This window comes from Anarhichas minor, unplaced genomic scaffold, assembly GCF_050575085.1.
Source record: "Anarhichas minor isolate MPS153535 unplaced genomic scaffold, ASM5057508v1 ptg000050l, whole genome shotgun sequence".
Lineage (NCBI taxonomy): Eukaryota > Metazoa > Chordata > Actinopteri > Perciformes > Anarhichadidae > Anarhichas > Anarhichas minor.
The window spans coordinates 790,954-812,815 of NW_027466496.1; the positions used below are offsets into that span (position 1 = coordinate 790,954).

General features: G+C 45.1%; 1 protein-coding gene across 2 annotated transcripts in view; it reads left to right on the forward strand.

Moving 5' to 3' along the window:
- LOC142971903 (outer dynein arm-docking complex subunit 2-like) overlaps nt 1-21,575 on the forward strand; it is a 39,308-nt gene extending 17,733 nt beyond the window's left edge. For both annotated transcript variants that reach the window (XM_076112639.1, XM_076112640.1), the window contains 9 exons: nt 811-1,044; nt 1,369-1,479; nt 2,043-2,197; nt 7,913-8,093; nt 8,215-8,276; nt 10,590-10,704; nt 14,556-14,744; nt 15,008-15,229; nt 21,459-21,575. In XM_076112639.1, coding sequence (XP_075968754.1) covers nt 811-1,044; nt 1,369-1,479; nt 2,043-2,197; nt 7,913-8,093; nt 8,215-8,276; nt 10,590-10,704; nt 14,556-14,744; nt 15,008-15,229; nt 21,459-21,575 — 1,386 coding nt within the window. The remainder of the gene's footprint in view (nt 1-810; nt 1,045-1,368; nt 1,480-2,042; nt 2,198-7,912; nt 8,094-8,214; nt 8,277-10,589; nt 10,705-14,555; nt 14,745-15,007; nt 15,230-21,458) is intronic.
- The last annotated feature ends 287 nt before the right edge of the window (nt 21,576-21,862 follow it).

The window sequence follows — 21,862 nt, forward strand, 5'->3', positions numbered from 1 at the left end:
GAAAACAGGATGCTGCCTTATTACGATTTGATCCACATATTACCATTGCTTATTTATTCAAAGTGTAAAACACATATCCAGATTGCTGAACTACATTTTTGGTGCACAGCAATTTAAATTCATTCCCTTTTCACACTGTATGCAACTTTCCAGATAGTGGCCCATCCGTCCTTTTTCACCCGGTCTTTGAACAGAGCAGAGTGGGTGCCGTGGTAAAACAGATAGAATGTCCCCTACATCCTCTGACCTGCATCCATGTTTGTTGACAGAGAGATCTGTGATTAAAGCCTCCATGCCTTGTATATTTTCCTCGGCCCCAAATCGGATGTTCTCATGTGCAAGTCACTCACGGAGGCAGATTAATTTCACGCTATGAGACCACCTTTGAACTGCACTGTGTGTAATAGCTTTGCCTGCTCTGTCTCACTGGCCAGGAACTATGGATTAGAACCCTGAATGATGGCCATAAACCGTCACACTGGGCTTTTCAGGCTTAACATCAACATCTATCCTGACAGTTTTCCATTCCTAGCATCCCTGGCTGTTTCATCCTCGCAGACTCAGTGGTAATAGAATTTTAATTACACCCTTAATCACGGCCAACAACTTGCGATTCTCATCTGGAGCCCTCCATTATTACTCCAATCGACTTTTCAGAGTCCTTGAATTGATGTCAAGTTCACTGAGTTTGTGTAACTGCTTGTATGGAAGAGTATTTTTTTTGCTAAAACATGTGCGGTCTGTCTGCTTGTTTGCACATGTTTTTATCCACCCATCCACATGTTAGTCTTTGTCTCTCTCTCTTCTCAGGTAAAGCTGCTGGACTGTGTCCCCAACTTAGCCAGCCTGACTGCAAACCAGGAGAAGGACGTGGAAGTGGCTCGCTGTGGGGCTCTGGCGCTGTGGAGCTGCAGCAAGAGCACCAAGAACAAGGAGGCCATCCGTAAGGCCGGGGGCGTCTTTCTGCTGGGACGCCTGCTCAAGTCCCGACATGAGGACATGCTTATTCCTGTGGTGGGCACCCTGCAGGAGTGTGCCTCTGAGGTGAGAGGGGGCACATACTCTATGTTGTTGAATGTGGAACAAGTTGTCAAGTCTGATACAAGACAGCCTTATCCTTAAAACTATCATAAAGCCATTGCAGCAGGGTGAGCAGAATCCCAACAATGGTGCATATAAAAGAGATGTAATATGTTTATTATTAAAGATAATATATAAAATTATGAAACATTTAAGGGTGGGAGAAGTATGATACTTGCCATATGAAACCAATTAGGAGAACATTGGAATCATAAAAAACAGCACCGGTACATATGTGACATGAGATTAGTCCATGTTGTTCATGTGGTCTGCTAATTGTCACTATAGGAAAGCTTCAGGGTTGCCATTCAGACTGAGGGCATGATCAAGGACTTGGTCCAAAACCTAAGGAGTGACAACGATGAGTTACAAATGCATTGTGCCAGCGCAATCTTCAAGGTAATTGTTTTCCACACTTCTGTGCTTGTAGACTATTTTTTCATCGACCTAAAGTCTATAACAGAAATTAGAGAAAATTACGGAAACCCCCGAAAAATGAATGTGTGTGTGATCTATTTTCTGGTGATCCTTGTGAAAAGGTTTTGTCTGGACAATCTTTCTAAGTTTCTTAAAAGACATTTCATCTCTGTGAAACAGGCGATAAAGAAAGCAGTCGCGATGATCATTTTTCTAATGATAATAATCAGAGACTGCTTTTAGTGCCTTTTAGAACACGGGGTAGTGTTGCACTTCAGCCTCTATTTCCTGTTTCACGGAGAAAAAAAATAAAAAAAGGAATGATTATCCTGTCAAAACCGTTTTTTCCCGTTCTTAAGTCTTAAACACAGGAGGGAAAGCAATTTAGATTACACTTAGAAAATGGATCACCAGAAATGTTGTTCTCTCACTTTCCATTGAAGGGCTTCCGTAGAAAAGGAGAAAGGAGAAAGGAAAACCATCTTTCATACACTATGTCTCTAGATGACTTAATGTAGATCCTGACCCTCTCTTTTGCCTTGCAGTGTGCAGAGGACAAACTAACTCGTGACCTGGTGCGCAAGTACTCAGGTCTGCAGCCGCTGGTTTTGCTGTTGAGCAAGGCGGACAACAAGCAGCTCCTGGCCGCCGCCACCGGAGCCATCTGGAAGTGTTCCATCAGTATGGAGAACATGGCTAAGTATGCCGGGACTCAGGGTCTCAACTTATTACATCTTATTAACACATACACACACACACATATTAACGCCCACACTTAACATACCAGAGATACAGAAAACGTATTGTTGCCATATCTTTTGGGATGTGTTTGTAATTAGTTAATACAGATTAGTGTGCCCGAGATAAATCAATCATTATCCACAGGATCAACAGTCTAATGAGCCCCAGTGTAAAAGGGGGTTAATAGCAATGAGGCATTTTAGGCCAAGTCCTGTGCAAAGCTCTCGATCGTGACGGAACCATATCCCGCCAGATCCTCCATGTGTTGCAGGTAAGTCTCTGCCCGATTATCCATTGCCTTAGTGAACTGCAGGTGCGAGAGGCCAGCAGTAACAATGGATGGATGCGGGGGGAGTCGACATACATTTGCAGGAAATTGAGGGTCACAGAGATGAACATGTCCCTCAGGGTCCTGGAGAGATCCATTCACTGAGTGTCCAAAGTAGTCTGACAATTGACTTCCTCATGGACACCCAGGGCTGTATACGGGCTTCCCTGTAACCCCACCAGGTCCTCCAATCCTGATCTCGACCACATCATCAGGACATTGGGGTCCTTTGCCTCTGTGTTGCAGCCAAGGTGCAAAGTGCCTACGTCCTTCCCAAGAAACGTTTTCTAACCATAACGAAGTTTGGAAATGGGGATGGTACCAATCGAACTTGTGGAAAATATGTTTCCTGAGATGATGTGGTTAACAGCAGTCTTGCAGTATGTGAAAACAGAACACCAATAAAGGGTTCCGCCGTCATGCCATCAGCACATATGTTACTTTTATGGGGGGGCTCTTATTCGTTCACGGCTGGCTGTGTCGCTTTTTCCACTCTCATTGTATGCTGCTGTCATATCTGCCTTTTCTTTACCATTGTTTCTGGTCAGAGTGATTACTTGCGTGAAATGTAAAGTTTTTGAACGGATTCTTTTTGCTTTGATCTTTTATGCGAGTCGAATTCAGTCTTTTCCCCCGTTAGCGAAGGCTCAAGTCAACGCGCTGATTTTATAGACTTCGGTGATGCGTTAGTCGGGGCCTGTTAGCATCGAACCAAACACAGGCATGTCGAAATAATCAGCCCTGAGATGGGGATTTTCTAATGTCAGAAGACGCAGGCTTTAATCATTTGTCATGTAAAGCAGAGGTTTATTTAAGTGTCATTTGGCTTGGTTCATTCGGCAGTGACACCTCTGGAATGTCTTTTGACTTGTACTTTAGTGTCAGATGATTTTTAAGTCAGTCATTTTCCCTCTAAAATAAATAATGCCGGGGGACCGTGCCCTGGCAGCCCCATACATTTCCACTAGTGCTCCTTGAGAGAATGATTTAGGTGTATTTATTTTCTTATTTAGTGTGAGGCCGGGGGACATAATATATAACCCACATGCAGTAATTTAACACCTTGGTAACATGTGAATCAATTCAAAACCTATTCTCCCCGTTGTAGCCAAGAAACTGATAATACATTGTCTTTGAATCATTTTTGAGTACTTTCGCTGAGGTGAGATTATGTGAAAATGATTTTCTTCTGACTCACAAACGCCGCTTAGTTCAAAATGTGATGGAATCCTAAAAATACAAGAAGGAGCAGTAGCACTCAGGAGGATCTGTCTTCACTTCATATATCGTAACTGACAGAATGATATCCTACATTTAAAGTCTAAGTTAAGTCCTCCCAACTGGAACTGAGAGTCTGCTGCCACATCGAGTTAAGAGAGGATTCCTTTACAGGAGCAGAAGCATGACAATAACATTCCTTTAAGGCAAGATGGATCCGACCAGATCACTGTCTATTTAACTCACGTCATCAGAGAAAATCATGAGGGGAATTTCATTTATTTAAAGGTATAATATGTCACTTTTCAGCATTAGAATATCTAAAAAACCACGAGACCAGTTGTATGTATTTCATTGAGTTGTGTACTCACATTATCCCGAATGTGTTCAACAATATTCAAACCCAGAGAAAGGTGTTATTTTAATAAAGGTAATGGTACGTTTCATTTGGCCTCCTGTCAATAGCGTCATATCCCCTTTGCACATGCGTGGTTGTCCTCCAGAAGCTGTCATTAATTGATTTTTAATTGAACATTTTGACCATTTATTTTTTCGATCTTGCTTGTTTTAAACTATACATTTTAACCGGATGAAAGATTTTAGTCATCAAACATCTGGATCTTAAGTTATCAGAGAAACAAGCTGAGCCGGGGCGACCTTTGTCCGTCAAACAGCATCTAAAAAATGCTGAATTTTAACGTGAAACTGTTTTATTCAGTGTTTTTATCAGGTTTTAATCACCTGCTCCGTTGTTTTGGAGAGAAGGAGGCCCCTGTGGATAATTTAGCTCCCGTTAAAAAGCTCCTAAACGATGAACACAGAGGGAATCCTGACCGGGAGACGCTGACAATGGCGGTGAAGACAACAACTCCCATGATCCCTCGCTACCCCAAAGACATATTGTGCGTTTACATTATTATCTTTAAATGATTAAAGCCAATGGCATGTCTTTTACTCTGAAGACGGTACACAAATCAAGCTTTGTAATATTTATTTAACATCAAATATTCTTAAAAAAACAACAGAATTGGCACAGATAGGGAACCCTATTGACTGCAGCTTGGCGTGGAGATAAAAGTGAACTACACTGTCATGATTAATGTGGCAGTTTAAAACACTTGCGGCCAGTACAGGCTCTCTGCCATATGTAATGACTTGTCACACTGTTGCTATGTAAAATACTTCTATTACTACTGATAATAATAATAACAGAAATAATTATGATGATGCCATTAGTCACATGTAAACCACATTTAGTGACACTTCATTTACAAACACTACAAAACACTGTGTGTGTGTGTGTGTGTGTGTGTGTGTGTGTGTGTGTGTGTGTGTGTGTGTGTGTGTGTGTGTGTGTGTGTGTGTGTGTGTGTGTGATGTTTCATTTCGGTTTTTTTGGGACGATGTGGGCAGTCGAGTGTGAGTGAAGGTGGCCACCTCCTCCGGAGGAAACCGGCATGATGCACGGCGAATGTTTTTAATGCACACTTGAATGTGTAAGTGGATCTGTTTTTTTCGTACTCTCTCAGGCTTATTTAAATCACTTAGAATGTCGAGGTCAGGCAAAAGCTCGGGATGAAGTGACCGAGTCATTACTGTCAAAAAGGAAAGGCGGCTAATGGTAACAGGGTTTCGGGGGCCATGCGCTCATTTCAGAATCAATCATAAGCTGAGCGCTGCGCTGAAATGAAAATCATTTCGGAATATATTTTGCTACAGCGACAGCGAGAGGGAGAGGAGTGGATTTTTTTTCTTTCTTTCATTAAGTACACGGTCAAATGAAACAGAGCTCGTGGCCCGTTGCAAACAACATTATTTTTTCTTTCATGTCACTGATGATTTGCGTGGTCTGGACAGTATAGAGGTCCGGGGACCTCCACTCGAGACAAGTAGCAGCATGTGTTAACCATTTTCCTGATTAATGATGCATCAAAATGAGAGGTGATTGATGCCCCGAAATATAATTACATTTATAACTAAAGTGTGTTTGTTTAAAGACCACATAAGCGAGTGTTTTTTTTAATAGAATATAACAGAGAGGTCTTTACCTGCCAAGCTTATGTGTGCCATGAAAATGCCTTTGCAAAAGTCCTGCTTGGAAACCCTGAAACATTATTTTGAGCAGATTTATGGACACATTGATACGCGGTCCCTCGAGCCCGTATACCGAGGTGCTATGGTCACACAAAAATGCTGTAAAAGAGTGAGGGAAGAACTTCGCAATGGAAAGTCACGACTGCCAAGTCTCAAGCTGAATTTGCCATCGCAGTAATGTTTGGGGTGAAGATTGCGAGCTTCGCTTCCAATTCCTGACTACCCCACCATCTTACCTCTGCTCCAGACCTATGATGAGCCAGAATTACCCTTCCAAATGATACTTCTCCCTACCTCACAAAAGTTCTGTGCTCAGCCTAAGTTTCCTTTCAAATGAAACGGATCAATCTGTCCGTTCAATTTCAGGTTGAACGAGCAGCTATCTCTCTCTTCATTGTCATCGCTGGGTCTCTAAAATGTGTTACTTTCACTTGGGCCTTCCTCAAAGCCCTAGTTAGTACAAAAGGCAGCATTTTGGCTTTCTGCACTTAGTCGAGTGTGACTAGCATTGAAGAATGGGAGAAGGAAAAGGCAGACAATCAATCAACAAATCTGCTGCACAGAAGCCCCACTGTGGTTGCTTCGTCCTCCGACAGGCCTTAGCGAGCTGTGTGGAGCTCAGTGTTTGCAGTAGAAGCCGCTTCAGGCAGCCTTGTGTGATGTTACTCTTGCCATCACGTAATTACTCCGGCTGGGATTGGTTTTCACATAAAAAAATCCTCACGACTTACCGTTCATCTATCAAAAGTTATGACTGCGATAACAAGATAATTATACTGTAGTCAACTGCGGATGACACTTCGGTGATGGCATAGGAAACCCATTGTTTTCCTTTATGGTGAAACATCACTGAAGTTAACTTTGGCAGCTCCTCTTTTCATTAGCAGTGTTTTCACTCGCTAGAATAGGCTGTGTGTCGGTGGACACTCACCAAAAACCAAATGACCTTGGCCATCTACAATAGCTCACGGCCCGTGCTGCCAGCAACCGTAGCTGTGAATAAAAACAGTCGTAGACCTTAACTGTACATCAGAGGTTTGTTGAGGTTTTTTTGCAACCGCATTATATCCCTTTTAAATGTTTACTGTAGTTTACCACTCTATAGCACTGGCAAACAAGGAAAAATCACAATAAAAGAGGGAGGGAGAGTTTCCAAGCCGCAGCAAAGCTTTGGTTATGCAAAGTACGTACAGGGGACAACTGTGAGCAGCCGTGGGAAAAGTGCCGGTCACAGTGAGAGCTCTATGCCCATGTGGCTGAGGGCACTGAAGCTGCTACAGCTAATAGCATCTTTAGTCACACTGGTGGTGTGGCTCTAGGGATGGCTATATTGGCGGTCTGTTGGTCTGTCCACCACTTCGAGTCTAGACTGAAATAACTCAACAATTATTGGATGGATTGCCAGAGAAGTTTCACTGACATTCGTGGTCGCCAGAGGATGAATCTTAATGACTTTGATGATGCCCTGACTGTTCATCTGGCACCACGTTCAAAGTTTCACTAAATTTGAAACAGGCATTCATGGTGCCCAGTGGATATATCCGAACCTTTTCACATACGTAGCGTCACCATGACGTTGACATTTGTTGTGTTGAGTAGAATGTCCTCACAACTTGTTGATTGGATTGACATGAAATTTGGTACATGCACTCATTTCCCCCCTCAGAATGAATTGTGTTAACCTTTAACCTTTTCTTTCGCTCCATCATGAGGTCAACTTTTCAATTTGTCACCAAACACCAGGAAAGACATCAGCCTCAGCTGTACTTTGTGTTGTGTTTGCTAATTAGCAAATGCTAGCACGCTAACACACTGAACTAAATTGGTGAACCTAATCACTATTATACCTGCTTGACAGCCGCATGTTAGCATTGTCACTGTTAGCATGCTGATGTTAGCATTTAGCTCAAAGCACCGCTGGGCCTGCAGCACAGCTGTAGACTCTTCTTTCTTGTTCCATCAGTTGATGTAAGAAATAAAACCAAACAACGTGAAGCGATTAGTCAATATCACGCCTGCACCTCTTCTCCACAGGTTTCAGGAGTACAAAGCCCTGGAGACCCTGGTTGGCCTCCTGACTGATCAGCCCGAAGAAGTTCTGGTAAATGTAGTCGGAGCCGTGGGAGAATTTGCCCAGATACCTGCCAACAAGGCCACCATCCGCAAGTGTGGAGGCATCAAGTCGCTAGTTAACCTGCTGATTGGAACAAACCAGGCATGTTGATTTTTATTTTTTTTTCTCTTGCTGCATAAAGATTCATCTCATCTTCAACCCACACGTCTAATAGGGTTTATTGATCGAATGCATGTACTTTTTATTTGTGTCATTTTACCAGGCGCTGCTTGTGAATGTAACCAAGGCGGTGGGTGCCTGTGCTACTGATATGGACAACATGGCGTAAGTCTCCAACCAGCTAACGCGGCCTTTGACATTCAGAGTACAGTTTACACAAGGCAAACAGCCACATGTGAGGTGTCTCTTAAAACGTCGTTAGTGGCTTGCGCACCGCCATTACTGAATCACCTCCAAAAACACATGTTCTTGTGTCATATGTTTTGATAAGGGAATGACACCAATTCCAGGATCTAAACACAGTATCATTAACCTGTCATGGGCTGATGCTTAAAGAAATCTATGTTCTTTTAAATTGTAATTATCCAGGTACTTTTCCCTTTCATCCTCGGCTTAATGACAGATTTTAAAAGCTTTGTTTATTGTACCTGCTGTGTTAAATATGGTTGTGGTGTAATTCCCAGTGCTTTACTATAGCTTTGTGGTCACTGTCAGGACTTGAGCTGGACAGACAGGCATACCTAACGCCCTACCCTGTCCAAGACTACACGGCTGGGAATAAAAAAACACAACACAGTGAACCACAGTCCAGAGCAGTCTTTGTTCTGTGTTCATTTAACCTCACCCTCGATATTGCAGAACATTGTGGAGCTTCCATCTGTGCCTCATTGCTTTTACAAGGCTGTTATGGACTACGAGATCCTTCTTAATTAGCACTGGACACAAACACAACTTAATGTCTGACTTTGCATTGTTACTTAGCTGTTAATGCTGCCGTGCGAGCCTATTACATTTGTTCAGAGGAAACACCCAAGGGGTTCAATAAAACAGCGAAGCATGTCAAAATAAAGCCACTGAACTTCACACAAGAGGCGAAGTGTTTCACGCCGGCTCGCCGCTTTCTCCGTGTTTTCTCACGTTATGTATATGACGGCCGGAGCGTGTCATTTTTCAGCCTTCACACTTGGCTGTAAACAGAAAGCTCTCGTTTCAACGGCCGCTTGTGCGTTGTGTATGTTTTGTGGCGATGGCTTATTTTGAGACATGTATGTGTACAGTAGTTTGCTGAGCAATTAACATAACTCTGTTTCCGGCTCCAACCCTGTTTTTCCAGAACCCCAGTAATTAGATGGTATTTGGCGAGCCAACAAATATGATGATGATGTACACCACACAGTCAGCTACAACATTCTTGTCAGTTAACATGACTTCATTTTTTTCCTCTTATACCGCCTTCTGTTGATCAGCACAATCATTCCCTCGTCGTCATTCTGATGCAGGTCATCCATAACTACTGAAAGTCCCAAAAAAAGAGAAAGAAACGCTGATCGCTTTCAAGTTTTCCATGAAATACTCATGTGTTTGTTTTCATTCTTAACCAGTAGGCAGTGTGCGGTTAATGACATAGCGCTTCCCCCAAAGGATCCTGTGTAGCTACAAGAGTGAACACACGTTGTTTAATGCCTCCCGGGTTTGCGGCCTCCTCCTCTAATCCATCACTGTCAGCTGCAACTTCATTGCTAATCTGTTTCATACCTGCTTCATGGGAAGACGGAGCTGTTTTGGCGGATGATGTGACGCTTCACTTTTGTTTTCGGGACTGGATTTAGGAGGCCCTGTGGACTGGAATCTGATGTTATGATCCCTGTAGACTGATTTATGTGCAAAGGGAAGACAGATGGCGCAGGGGACGTCCCTGATGAGTATTCGCTCGTTGCCAGTCACGGAGATACTGTGATTAGGGAGTGTTTAAGTAATTATGACAGCATTCAATGTCGGCCTTGTTGGTGGAAGCACACATGGGGAACACGTTACATGTTATTTATACCACACAACGGGTGCACTGTGGCGTAATTCTTTGGGTTCCCAGACCCTGACTGCACTTTTGACTACAGTCATGTATGCGACATGAAATAAAGTTCATGCCTAATTAAACTTCACTCAGGGCCCAATGAAATATAGAGCGACCTGTCTCTGGCTCTGTTTGATTTGGAAAGAGGTCCTCTTTTTGGCTCTGGTTGAAAAACAAGCCACCGACATAAAGTGTAAGTTTGTCTCACTTTCTATTTATACATCTGTGTATGAAGCACTATCCTCTGGCCCTGGCAATGCTGAGCATTTCCACGGAGAGTGATTCGAGTGAGCAGACAGTGGGTGAGTTTCAGGTCTGGAGAGGAACTGAGAAGGACTGAAGGCAAGTTGTGATGAAAAACAAATGCTGAAATCCATCGACGCTTTTTATCTTGCCGCTGGACCAGACGGGAAACAAACATGATCAAATGAGTTCCTCTTAAATCGTTCAAGCAGATAATTATGCTTTATCTGAATGAAATCATAATGTAGTTCTGTTTATTCTTTCCTTGTTCATCCCTCCCTCTATTTTACCTCATACTACTTTCTGTCCCTCTCTCCCTACAGGATCATCGACAAGCTTGATGGAGTCCGTCTGGTGTGGTCCTTATTGAAAAACCCCAGTGCAGATGTTCAGGCCAGTGCTGCATGGGCCCTTTGTCCATGCATCAAGAATGCAAAGGTACATTTGTCTTCTGCCTCCGTCCTGTGTCCTGTGCGAGCGAAGCACACCAAAGGCACATAGAATGCCCCTAAATCAAAGAGGTCTGCGGGGTTCGTGTCGTTTCAGGATGAAGGGTTATCCCACTCGCAAAACAGAAGCCTGCTTATATCACCATGCTTGTCTCCTAAGCTCTCCCTCCAACCTGCTGCTGCTGGGAGGTTAGCAGGGGCAGGGCTGTGTCAGAGGGGGCTTACATGAACCCCGGGCTAATACGAAGCAGAGAAGCCGCCTTGGCACACTGACATTGGCCAATCGGGAAGCAGGGCAGGGAGAAAGACTTGAGTAATATCCTGTGCCGTGGCTTCTGATTTCCTCGCTGAAAAACTTCCCTCAACATGCTACTAGTTACAGAGACACAATCTACACACAGAGCACAGGGTACCAGATAGTTTCTGTGAACCCACTTCCCTAATGAAAACACTGCTCCAATGCTTTGCAGAGAAACGCACAACATGGTCATGAATACCACTTACAGAGTTTTGGATATGCGTAGAATACAATTAAACGTTTGGAGGTCCATCAACAGGAAGCATTTTCTTTAAAGAAAACCTCACCACTGCCTGTTTGTAAGTCTTAGTGAGTACTATTTCATAATGTAAAATCATATAAGTCTTTTGTGTCTCCAGTGGGAGCTGGCCCACTCCTCATCTAAATTATCTAACACACCCAGACTAGAGATGTTCCGATACGGATTCGGATACCCGAACTTGTGTATTGTCAGTTACCAATTACCGATCGTACGGATCAGCTCTAACGTCATCCAAATCCACATGTATGCGTAAATCATCCACCCACCACCCCCCAGACTGAATTCTTTTCTCTGAATTAGAGACCTGCATGGACGTTTCACTCCCCCTCTACTAGTTCCTAGTAGTACTAGTACTAGTTCCTCTACTAGTTCCTAGTAGTTATGTATTGTATTGACGTATCACTGTTTTCTTTAATGATTTACCTAAATGTTTAGAGAGGCTGCTCTCAGTGATTGTAACGTTGCCAACTGCGCGCAGTTTTAGCACTGCAGCAAGATACATTTTACCTTCACCCAATGCTGAATAGAGCTTGAATGCATATTAATGTAGCCAAGCAGGACTGGGCTGCCCACCGACTGCTACGAGCTAATGTTAGCTAGCTCTCCTCCTGACGATTTCAACGCAGATTTGTTGTTGACGATGCAGCATTATCAGGGAAACAACAGGCTGCACGACAGTGTTTAACCACAGATGTGTAGTACTAATATGCATATGTGCATTACTGATTGGGCAGGATGTACAGATCAGGTCGTGAGTGACGCGTGTTGTTGTTCCTGTGCAGCGTAAAGGAGCTGAATATGATAAAGTGATATCAGATCAGTGAATAGAATCGTGAACTCGCCGATATTGAAATCGAAACAACATTATCTCAGACTTTACTGTCAGTGGTCAGGTTGCATTGTGGGTAATGTAGGTGCCAGGATAAGTAGGAATAGGCTAGACGATATCTTGTTATAAGAGTGCAATGCTAAATCGGTGTAGTACTGTTTTAAAACATTAAAAACTCCTTTATGCCGTTGTCACAAGCCTTCAGCATCATCTTACTCAGCAGTGTTGTCAGTCAACTCTCATTCCAGTTCCACATTAACAGGTCTTTGATCCGCTGTGCGCTTGTATCATTTCCAACGACAAACGTAATGTTGTTCTATTAGATTATCGCTGTGATTAAGGTAAACAGCTTGTCAGTGGAACAATCTGGTTAAGTTTAAACAGACATATTGGGCCCAGACAGGTGTCTTTGGGGGTGAAGCTCTCTCTCTCTCTTTTTTTTTTTTTTTTTTCTGGCTGGAATTTCTCTGGCCCAGAAGTGTAGCGAAAATGATGCATGGCAACCATATGGAGCGAGAAGGGGGCGGGGGACGACTGCGGACCCTCCATTGAGTGCTAACAAAGTTTGACAATGTTTGTCTGGACGTCAGTGTGCCAATTTTGAGGGAAATTCATGAACATGCTTTTTTGGTGATTTTCCTGGGACAGGGGCAATGACAAGAGCTAAATAGTGCTCTCGGCCCGTGGAGTTGAGGAACCTGATACAGCTGCTTCGGCGCAGTCGTTATTTAGATAAAAACCCCATGTGGTTCGTGTTAGCAGTTCCATCGTGGATTTATGAGAGAGACGTGGTATCAATGCATCTGCTGGATGCTCCATACAGTGCTGCTGCTCTGTGCCCACAGGTCCACAACTTAAACTCATTTAGTACCATACAAGTACCGTACAGACTTAGTAGTGAATCATTCAATTATCTCTTTTCTCCAATCAGGGAAGTACAACCCTCCCAGTCGCACGTAATGGGGTGTATCATTAATTTGCCCGGACACGGAGTCGCATTTAGATGCTTGATTTATTTTTCCTTTTACATTATAGCCATGGACGTTATAGAAGTCTGATTGCTCCGGAGAAGGAGGTCAGGGTCAGTTCCCAACTTTGGCATGCCTCCTCTCAGCTTGAGATCACGCACAGCAGATAATGTGTTTTCTATTTAATTTCATCCCGGGTAAAGAGGAGGGGAGAGGGAGAGGATAGCGAGGAAGGCCTTTCCGTGTGCAGCCTCATAATGTTGCGGTTTCCAGATCTGGGGGCCCGTCCAGGCCATGAAAGAGATTCTGGCTAGTCTATCGCAGCTGGTGGCTTGAGAGAGCTTCCTCTGTCGCAGGGACTCCCGGGCCAGCCGACATCAGTATTCCTGAGGAAGGGCTTCCTGTGTGTCAGGGGGGTCAGCTCCTGGCCCCGGCACCCCCCCCCCCCCCCCCCTCACCCCCTACCCTGCACTGCACACATGGCTCATCCTCTGGCACGGCATCACAGGGCCCACACACTGCACCCTGGCCTGATCTCAGCTGGGATTTCTCTGTTAGGGAGAACACAACAGCTACCAAAGTAGCTGTATGCTAAAACTGTAAGTGATTTACTGCTTTTCTGTCACTGCTGAATTTGATGAAATTCCCTAATTTATGGTATGAAGAATGCAGAGTGCACGTAATAAATTCTTTCATCACTGTACCCCAGAGCGTGTGTGCCATACATCCGCTCTTGACATGTAGATGAATGTTCTAGTCATCCGTAATTGTAAGCTTTTGACAAATTTCCTGTTCTATTTTCAAAGCGCTGAACATTACAGACTTGGGCCACCTTGATGTGTTCTCCCGTGGCTGGCGATGCGTTGGAGTCGTGACTTTAAAACAGTGGCCTGATGTGCCAAGCCGGCGTCTCCGCCGGCTCTTCCGCTGTGGTTCCCCCAGCGCTCCCTGCGAGCTCGTTGGTTTGGTGGGCATCGCCCCGCAAGTGGCTGAGAGGCCTGTGGTGCCAGCTGGTGCCATGAACTCAAACCGTGAAGCCTCGAGTCTACACTGTGTTTCAGTCCGAGGCAAACATTTTAAACGTCACCCCTAAGCTCTAAATTCTATGTTGCCGACTTCATTATGACAAGTTAGGCTGACAGGAGGAGAGAGGTTGACAGAGATGTCAAACTTATTGCTTTGTCCGCCCCAGATCCACAACACAGCTCTGGTGTAGGAGACAGTGTTGTTATTTCTGAAAGCATCTGTTTTACACAGATGAAGATAGTTCTGCTGGTCGCTTTCCACTGATGGGACTTTGATTGTTGCCTGATGGAAATACTTTGTTTGTACTTATTTAGTGTCCTTTGTTTTGTCTGCCTTGCTTAAAGATGCCTGCGGGGCATCTCCTTCTTTCCTCAGTCATTACGCAACCTCCCCTCTTCTTCATCCTCCTCGTTCATTTTGACAGAGCACCGGCTAGTAACAGACTCTTTGACTGTAGGATGCAGGGGAAATGGTGCGCTCCCTCGTCGGTGGGTTGGAACTGATTGTTAATTTGCTGAAGTCAACAAACAACGAGGTGCTGGCAAGCATTTGCGCCGCCATCGCCAACATAGCCAGAGACAAGGAGAATCTGGCGGTCCTCACTGATCACGGGGTTGTCCAGCTGCTGGCCAAGTTGACGATCACGGTAAGAACACTTCACTGCTGGAGAGAAACAACAAGGCTTTACTATTAAAAAACACTGTGGTTACTGTCCATATACAAATGACTGTCTTTACAATGGATTTTAGTTGGCCTTTTCCTCCTCAATGCTGCATAAACCCAGCTAATGAGAAGAACATAGAAGGTTTTGCCAAGAGTCTCTTGCAGAGCTGCAGCGGAGCTTGTTATTCTCTGCATTGTAAAGACAGGCCGCTGGGGACCAATAGCTTCCTGTTCTCCTCTCCACAGACAGACGACAGGCTCCGTCACCACCTGGCTGAGGCCGTGGGCCACTGCTGCATGTGGGGCAGCAACAGGGCGTCCTTCGGTGATGCCGGGGCCGTGGCCCCCCTGGTGCATTACCTCAAGTCAAAGGACAAGGCGGTCATCAAGAGCACGACTGTGGCCCTGTACCAGCTGTCCTTGGACCCCAACAATATTATTACCATGTACGAGAGAGGGGTGGTCAAGGTAAGCTGGATTCATGGCGCCATACTTTTTTACAAAGTAGTTATTTATCTGCTTTATTTGGTGCTTTTGAGACTACATTTGGCATAATTACGGAAAATGCCCCTTTGGCCTCCCGCCCCACTTGTTTTAGACATGTGTGAAAAACACAGAGTAATAAACTTTGAAAAGCTGTGACTATTTTCAGAGCCTTTGACCGATGGAGCAGAAACAAAGTGGGTTTTTATTCGTCGGCGGAAACATGACTCCACTTTCTAGCCGTCATGGGAATTCAGAAACGCAAACAGCTCAGTGTGTGCTCAGTGCCATTTCTCCGGTAGACCCTAGATGCCATTACAGCACAAGTCAAAGGGCTGTAGCTGGGGGTAACTGTTGCTAAGGCCGGTTCCTGGACATCAGGGCAGAATGCAGCGGCGATATGGTTCACGCCAAAGAGTCGGGTCAGAGCTGTTGAAGGCTAAAATAAACAATGTCCCCCCCCCAACACAAACCCCCGACCCTGTAAAGCTACATCCGCCAGCTCTCTTCATAGTTGCAGTTGTGTAGCGCTCCTCCAAAAAAGAAACAAGCATTGTTTTGTCTAACATTTGAGCCTGTCTGGCTGTTTCCATGCTCAGCTCCAGGGCCTGTTTATGTTTGTCTCTGACCGTGATGTGGAGATTACGCTGTAATTGATGTCTTGTCACAGATGATCATGTGCCCGTATTTCAGCATTTTGGGGTAAAAACACTGTTATCTCCCTCTGTAGTTTCACGTAGAAGGACTTTCACATGAGAAATCTTTTTGTGGCCGCAGCCAGTTTAAATCCTTTTCCCCCTCCTAAATAACAACTGCGACATAAATGATGAAGTGGTTATGCCACTGCAGCCAGATAGTTTTTTTCCCATGTTCATTAAATGGTGTACTTTAGCTTGATCTGCCGTTACAGTGTATGTGGTTCAACACTAGCTATAATTGGTAGCTGGACTGAACATTGGGTGTTCCGAAAGAGTTGTGTCCAATTTACAAAAGTCGTTAAGCTGGATGCTTTTTGTAGTTCGAGCCATGACAGAAACTGGACATGCCCTCTTTGTGTGTGTGTGTGTGTGTGTGTGTGTCTATATTTGAAATTCTGCATGTGTAGGGGTGTGAGTGTGTGTGACATGCCACCGTTTTTAATCTGTCTCTGTGTTTGCCCTTATTAATGTACCAGTTGAGAGTTGCAACACTACTCCATAATGTATTTTTGGACTTTTAAAGAGCTTAATCACCGAAGGCCACGTAACTGCACCAGCGTTGCAGTTGTTCTTAATCTCAGACATGGAAACACAACACAGGCTGCCTCATTGTTCAGTCTGGCCTCGGTCTCAGCCGGTCTGAGGAGGGAGGCCCGCAAACTTACCTGCCTGACCCCGGAGGAAACATTACAGTGTGAGAGCTTGTCGATCTCCTGGATTCAGTGTGCGCTGCAGTGTTCTGCTCCGTGATATACAGGCTTCTGTGAGAGAGAATGTGTTAAAACAATATCCCCAAAAGTTCTTGAATAGCTTTGGAGAGGGTTTATCGAGGATTGATACAGCGCCCTGTGTCTAATTTACAGCCCCGTGTCAAAATCTGGAACTACCTCTTTTGTTATTGCAACTGTATTTCAAAGAGCTTTTCTGTGCCACTGAGAAGCTCTCAAAACATGTTCACCCACGTGTCGTATACGATTTCGAACGAGCGAAGGTCTCTCTTACTCCAAAGTAACTTTCCTCTCGAGCACACTTAATGGTGTATGGCCCAGTCCCTTTAAGCTTCACAGGGGGAAATCAAGCACAGAAGAGAACGTATTTCACACTGGAAAACACATTACTGACCCGTCTCAGTTTTTTCAGTTCACCCCTTTTCAAAGCCTTCAAATATGGTCCGGAATCAATTCAATTCTATAGTATCAAACATCTTTAAATGTAACACTTTGGATTTTTTTTGGACACGACCTGCAGTCATTCACAAGTTCTCGTGTAAATCTTCTGCCAACATATTTTCCTGCCGGCCCCCTCAGATCGGACCTTGTTCAGGTGCTCGCTCTCACAGGAGATGCATACCAGGAGAAGAGAGAACTTTGTAGCCTGAGAGGCGAATCACCCTTCGCCGTTCCATTTGACATACACCCTTGGTATCTCGCAGTTTTATACGGATGTGCTTCATTTCGTGTCAGGTACAAAATCAACAAGCTTTACATCACTCCCAAAAGGACTGGGGGATTGTTTGCCGAGATCGTAAATCCTTGTAGACAGCTTCAGCCGGCTATTTGTATTAAAGAGGCTCTTTCATGAGAAAAACTCTGTGAAGTAAATTGATGAAAATGACAAAATGCGGATGGTAATTTTCAAGCGAATGTATTCTAGAGTGCAAGCTTTTGCCAGATCCTTGTATGTATTTTGCATGAGCACACTTCTGCCCCGTTTGTTTTATTTCTCTCTCTCTCTTACACGGCCAGGACGTCCGTTGTGGGGGGGGGGGGGGGGGGGGACGGACACATTACACCAAAAGTGAGGTGAAGGAATAAAAACCAAGCCGAGCATCACAGCGTTTACTTCTTCAGTTTCCTCGTTGCTTTAACACGACTTCAGGTTGTGGGTGTGGTGAGCAGATGACACACGCGCCGTGTGCTGCCTGCTCTGTTATGACTACCGTGTTTTTGAGGTCCATGGAGCATAACGTTTCAGAGCCTTTTCGACCTTAAGCCTCTCTCCCCGCCATGTTCTCCTGGTTGCAGGGGCTCAGAGGAGTTCAGGCTGAAACTTTCCCCTCAAAGTCATTGATTTGAAAGCGGCCCTCCCCTCCTTTTTCCTCTTCCTCTTTAGAGACACAGAGAAAGCAGCTTAACAGTCTCTGGCTCACTGGAGGCTGCAGGGAATGTTGTTTACCTTGACTTCCCTCACCAGCTTCCCCTCAGCCCTAGCTAAACACTGCTGTCTGTTTGTGCTGTTTGCCCTCCACAGAGGAGTCTAAAACATGGGGATGCTTGAGTAGAAGGGGGGGGGGGGGGGGGGGTTGATGGAGCCGTAATGGCTGTCAGACCCGCACAGGGGGAATTTAAACCTGAAAACTCCTGCAGGCAGACGCGGCCCGACAGAGCGCACTTAACACCGTGACACCTCCGTGTGCGATAAGGTGCGCGCGTGTGCAAATGCAACAATATGTGCAGCCCTGTCAGACTGGTACGCCCGCCCCTCCCCCTCCCCCCTCAGCCAAGGGGGGAGGCCAAGCGCGGGGGGGGGGGGGGGCGTGTTCCCTTCCCCAGCTCCCTTCTTGGAGGTCAGGACTCTTCTGGAGCTCTCTGAAGTGCAAAAAAACCTCAAAAACTCACGATTCAGCTTTTCAAACGTGGGGCAAGTGTTCATGTTACCACGGTCAGGCAATATCCAACAAGTGGCGTATTATGTTCCTAGAGATCCCAGCTGGGAGGGAAAGAGCAAGCTCGGGAGAAAAGCAGCGAAGAGAGACACGCTTATCTTAGCCTAGCCGTGCGCTTTCGGGAGACCTTATTTGGCGTCGTCTGAATAACATGCTATGAGGTTGGCAAAAAATGCCGCCTCAGGCATCCTCTCTTTTCACAAAAGAGACTTGTTTAGCGAGCTGCATGTTTTCTGGAGCCGGTGGATGCAAGTTTGCTTTTGGAGGTGTTTTGGATGCTATTTTTAAAAAATCATATAAAACCCGCGGGCAAATGTTTCACATCGCATTGAGGAGGAGCCGACATCTTGGACGGCTGGGAGAATTTATTCCCCACAAAATGTGATTATAATCAGGAGGAAGGATATTATTTTCTCAGTTTTGAAACTGGACGTGTACTGTAGTTTCACAGCCCTTTTACGTGCACACACACACACACACACACACACACACACACACACACACACACACACACACACACACACACACACACACAAGCTGGCTCACATCATCTTTCATCTGTTTTCCTTTTGCTGTTTATCTTTGCACTGGGAATGTCTTCTCTCTGCTTCTCCGGCTGTTTGCTAGCCACACAAACGTGCGGAGCGGCGTTTTTAAGTTTGAATGTGACGTGGAGAGGGGTCAGGGTCGGCCTCGGCTCTTCTATGACATGCATTATGAACACAGTAGTGACTGGGAGGAAAACAGATCTCAGGTTTGCCTGATAGGCGCTGATCAGCCGGCCCGTTCCCACTCCCAACTCGTCACATACGGATGCTCGTTCAATGGCCCTGCGCATCAAACTGTGGCGCTCTACATACCCCTCTAGCGTCAGTTCTGCCTGTGCAGGGCTGCCTCTAGTGGCCGTAGTAATTATGACGGGAGTAAAAGAGGAAGTCAGGTGTCGCAGTTTAAAGAGCAACAACGTCGGAATCGGGAGGAGGTTGGCATGGAGGGATGGGTCAACAAACGCAGGACTTTCACCCAGAAGACCGCTGTTGTCCTCTGTGGAGTCAACATGGACTTATTTTAGGTTAGGTAAGGCGCTTAACTTACGTCACATACATAACTTACTTACGTAACTTAAGTTAAGTTCTAAACACACTTTTTTAAAGCCTAACCATGAAGTATTTCCCCCCCCTAAAGCTAATTAAGTAGTTGTGTTTGAATTCACAACATTGAAGTCTATCAGGGCTACCCTGCATGTTAAACTAATGACGCTAAAGGGGAACCCAGTGTTAAAAAGTGACGCCAAGGGGTCCCGACCAAGCGTCCGTATCTGACGAGTTGCGAGTGAGAACGTTTTGGATCAGCTGGATAGAGACTAGGTCAGTGTCTACACACACATTTCTTTACTGAAAATGTTTCCACAAGTTGAGAGTGACATTTCATTTGTGTGAAACCGACAGAGGAATCCCATCACTTCCTATGTTGATATGCCGAGCCAGTGCTGAACAGGATGGGGCGGTTTTGAATAAGAAAGAGAGAAATTGCGAAAATGGAGATATGCCAGAAGCTTTGAGAATCATTCTGCTGCCTTTAACTAAATCTAAATCAGTGGCTCTTTTGTAGGTTGTAAAGGGGGCTTAGTTCTTGGATCATTTCCTTTTTTTTTTTAACAGCGACAGTCATTCGACATTGTCCTCTGTGTTGCTCGGGATCAACGGGGATGTGGCATTGCTGCGCTGAAACCAGGGGAAACAATCCCGATGGTGTTCAAACAACACTTGTAAGCCTGCAGCAGCATGATCTTTGTTTCATTCAGTGGGGAACGAGGCCCTGGTATACGGGGCTTAGTAGTGCCTCAGACGTCTCAGCAGTTACTGTATTCATCAAAGCTTCATTATGTTTAGGAGCGGGGAGTCCTTAAGTGCTTACTTGAGGGATGTAATGTTGCCGTTGGTTCATTATGGATGTAAACAAGACCATCCGAAATAATTGCAAGTGTGGCTTAGGAAACCTCAGTGGCACTCCATTGTGATTTTACCCAAGGAGCACACATTGAACACATTTAGATTCGTCCATTGCACCAGAGTATTTATGCTTGCATTTACTTTTATTTTGATTCAGCCCCACAGCCGCCCACAAACATAATGTAGTGATTTCGCTGCAGATAAAATAGAGGAAAAAGAAAACCTCACCCCCTCCACAACACATGCCACTCAGTGGTATTCCATAAGTCCTGTGTGTTCCCTTCTTCGCTCATTTCTGCACAATACGCAACTCTTAGAGCGGACGAAAATCTTTTAAATGTTCGGTTTTACGTAACCCCCAAAAAAATAAACTTCCAGATTTCTGGAGCGCAAAAAAAACCTTGTTCTGCAATGAGATCTAACTGGATCCATTTACACTATACACACACTATATAATCTGACCTTTGGAGCGTCGGAAGGGCTGTCAAGTGGTGTGGTTCATGCTCAGGTTTTTAATGACGAGCCCGCCCTGCACGACTTTCATCCGAACCAATTTACAGCAGCATGTGTGCTCGCAGCTGCAACCCCTTTGCTGCCGAGGCATGGTTTGGAAGGGTATAGTGGGACACACACACACACACACACACACGCTGAACACACACACAGGGACACATGCAGCTTGAGACTGTCGCCTCACAGCCACTGTATATCTCTGCAGGCCGTGCTGGTGGAAGTGTGCATTGGCTGCTGCTGCTGACATGGCAACGTGTGCAGCAAGCTACCTGTGTGGGCGCTAGATGAGGGGTGTAAGGTGTATGAGCACACAGTTGGAAATGTATGATTCTTTGGGAATCTGTTCCTGCTGCAAACTGTAACCTCCGTCCTTTGTACTCCGACAGCCCCTCGTCCACATCATGGGCTCCGATGACGAGATGCTCCAGGAACATGCTGCCGGCTGTGTGCGCAACATCCGACTGCTGGCCCTGGCGAATAAGAAGGCTGAGTTATTTCATTGACCCTTTTATTGAGCTTCAGAGTTTGTTTTTAAATGTGTTTGGGGAGAAAAAAAAAAGCTTAAAATAAAATCTATGAGAAAGGTGTTTGAAATATAAGTGGTTTGAATATGCTTTTAAGTGTTTCAATAAAATGTTTTACCTTGATTGATGAGTCTTTATTTATTTGAGCTGCTGCTTCCGTCCTAGCGGCAAACTTTTATCCCCCGTTTCCATCAGCCACCTCATCGGGAGTTGGTGCAAACATTTTAGGAAGCCCTCTTCTCGCTCTCTGACTGCGATGATAAAAA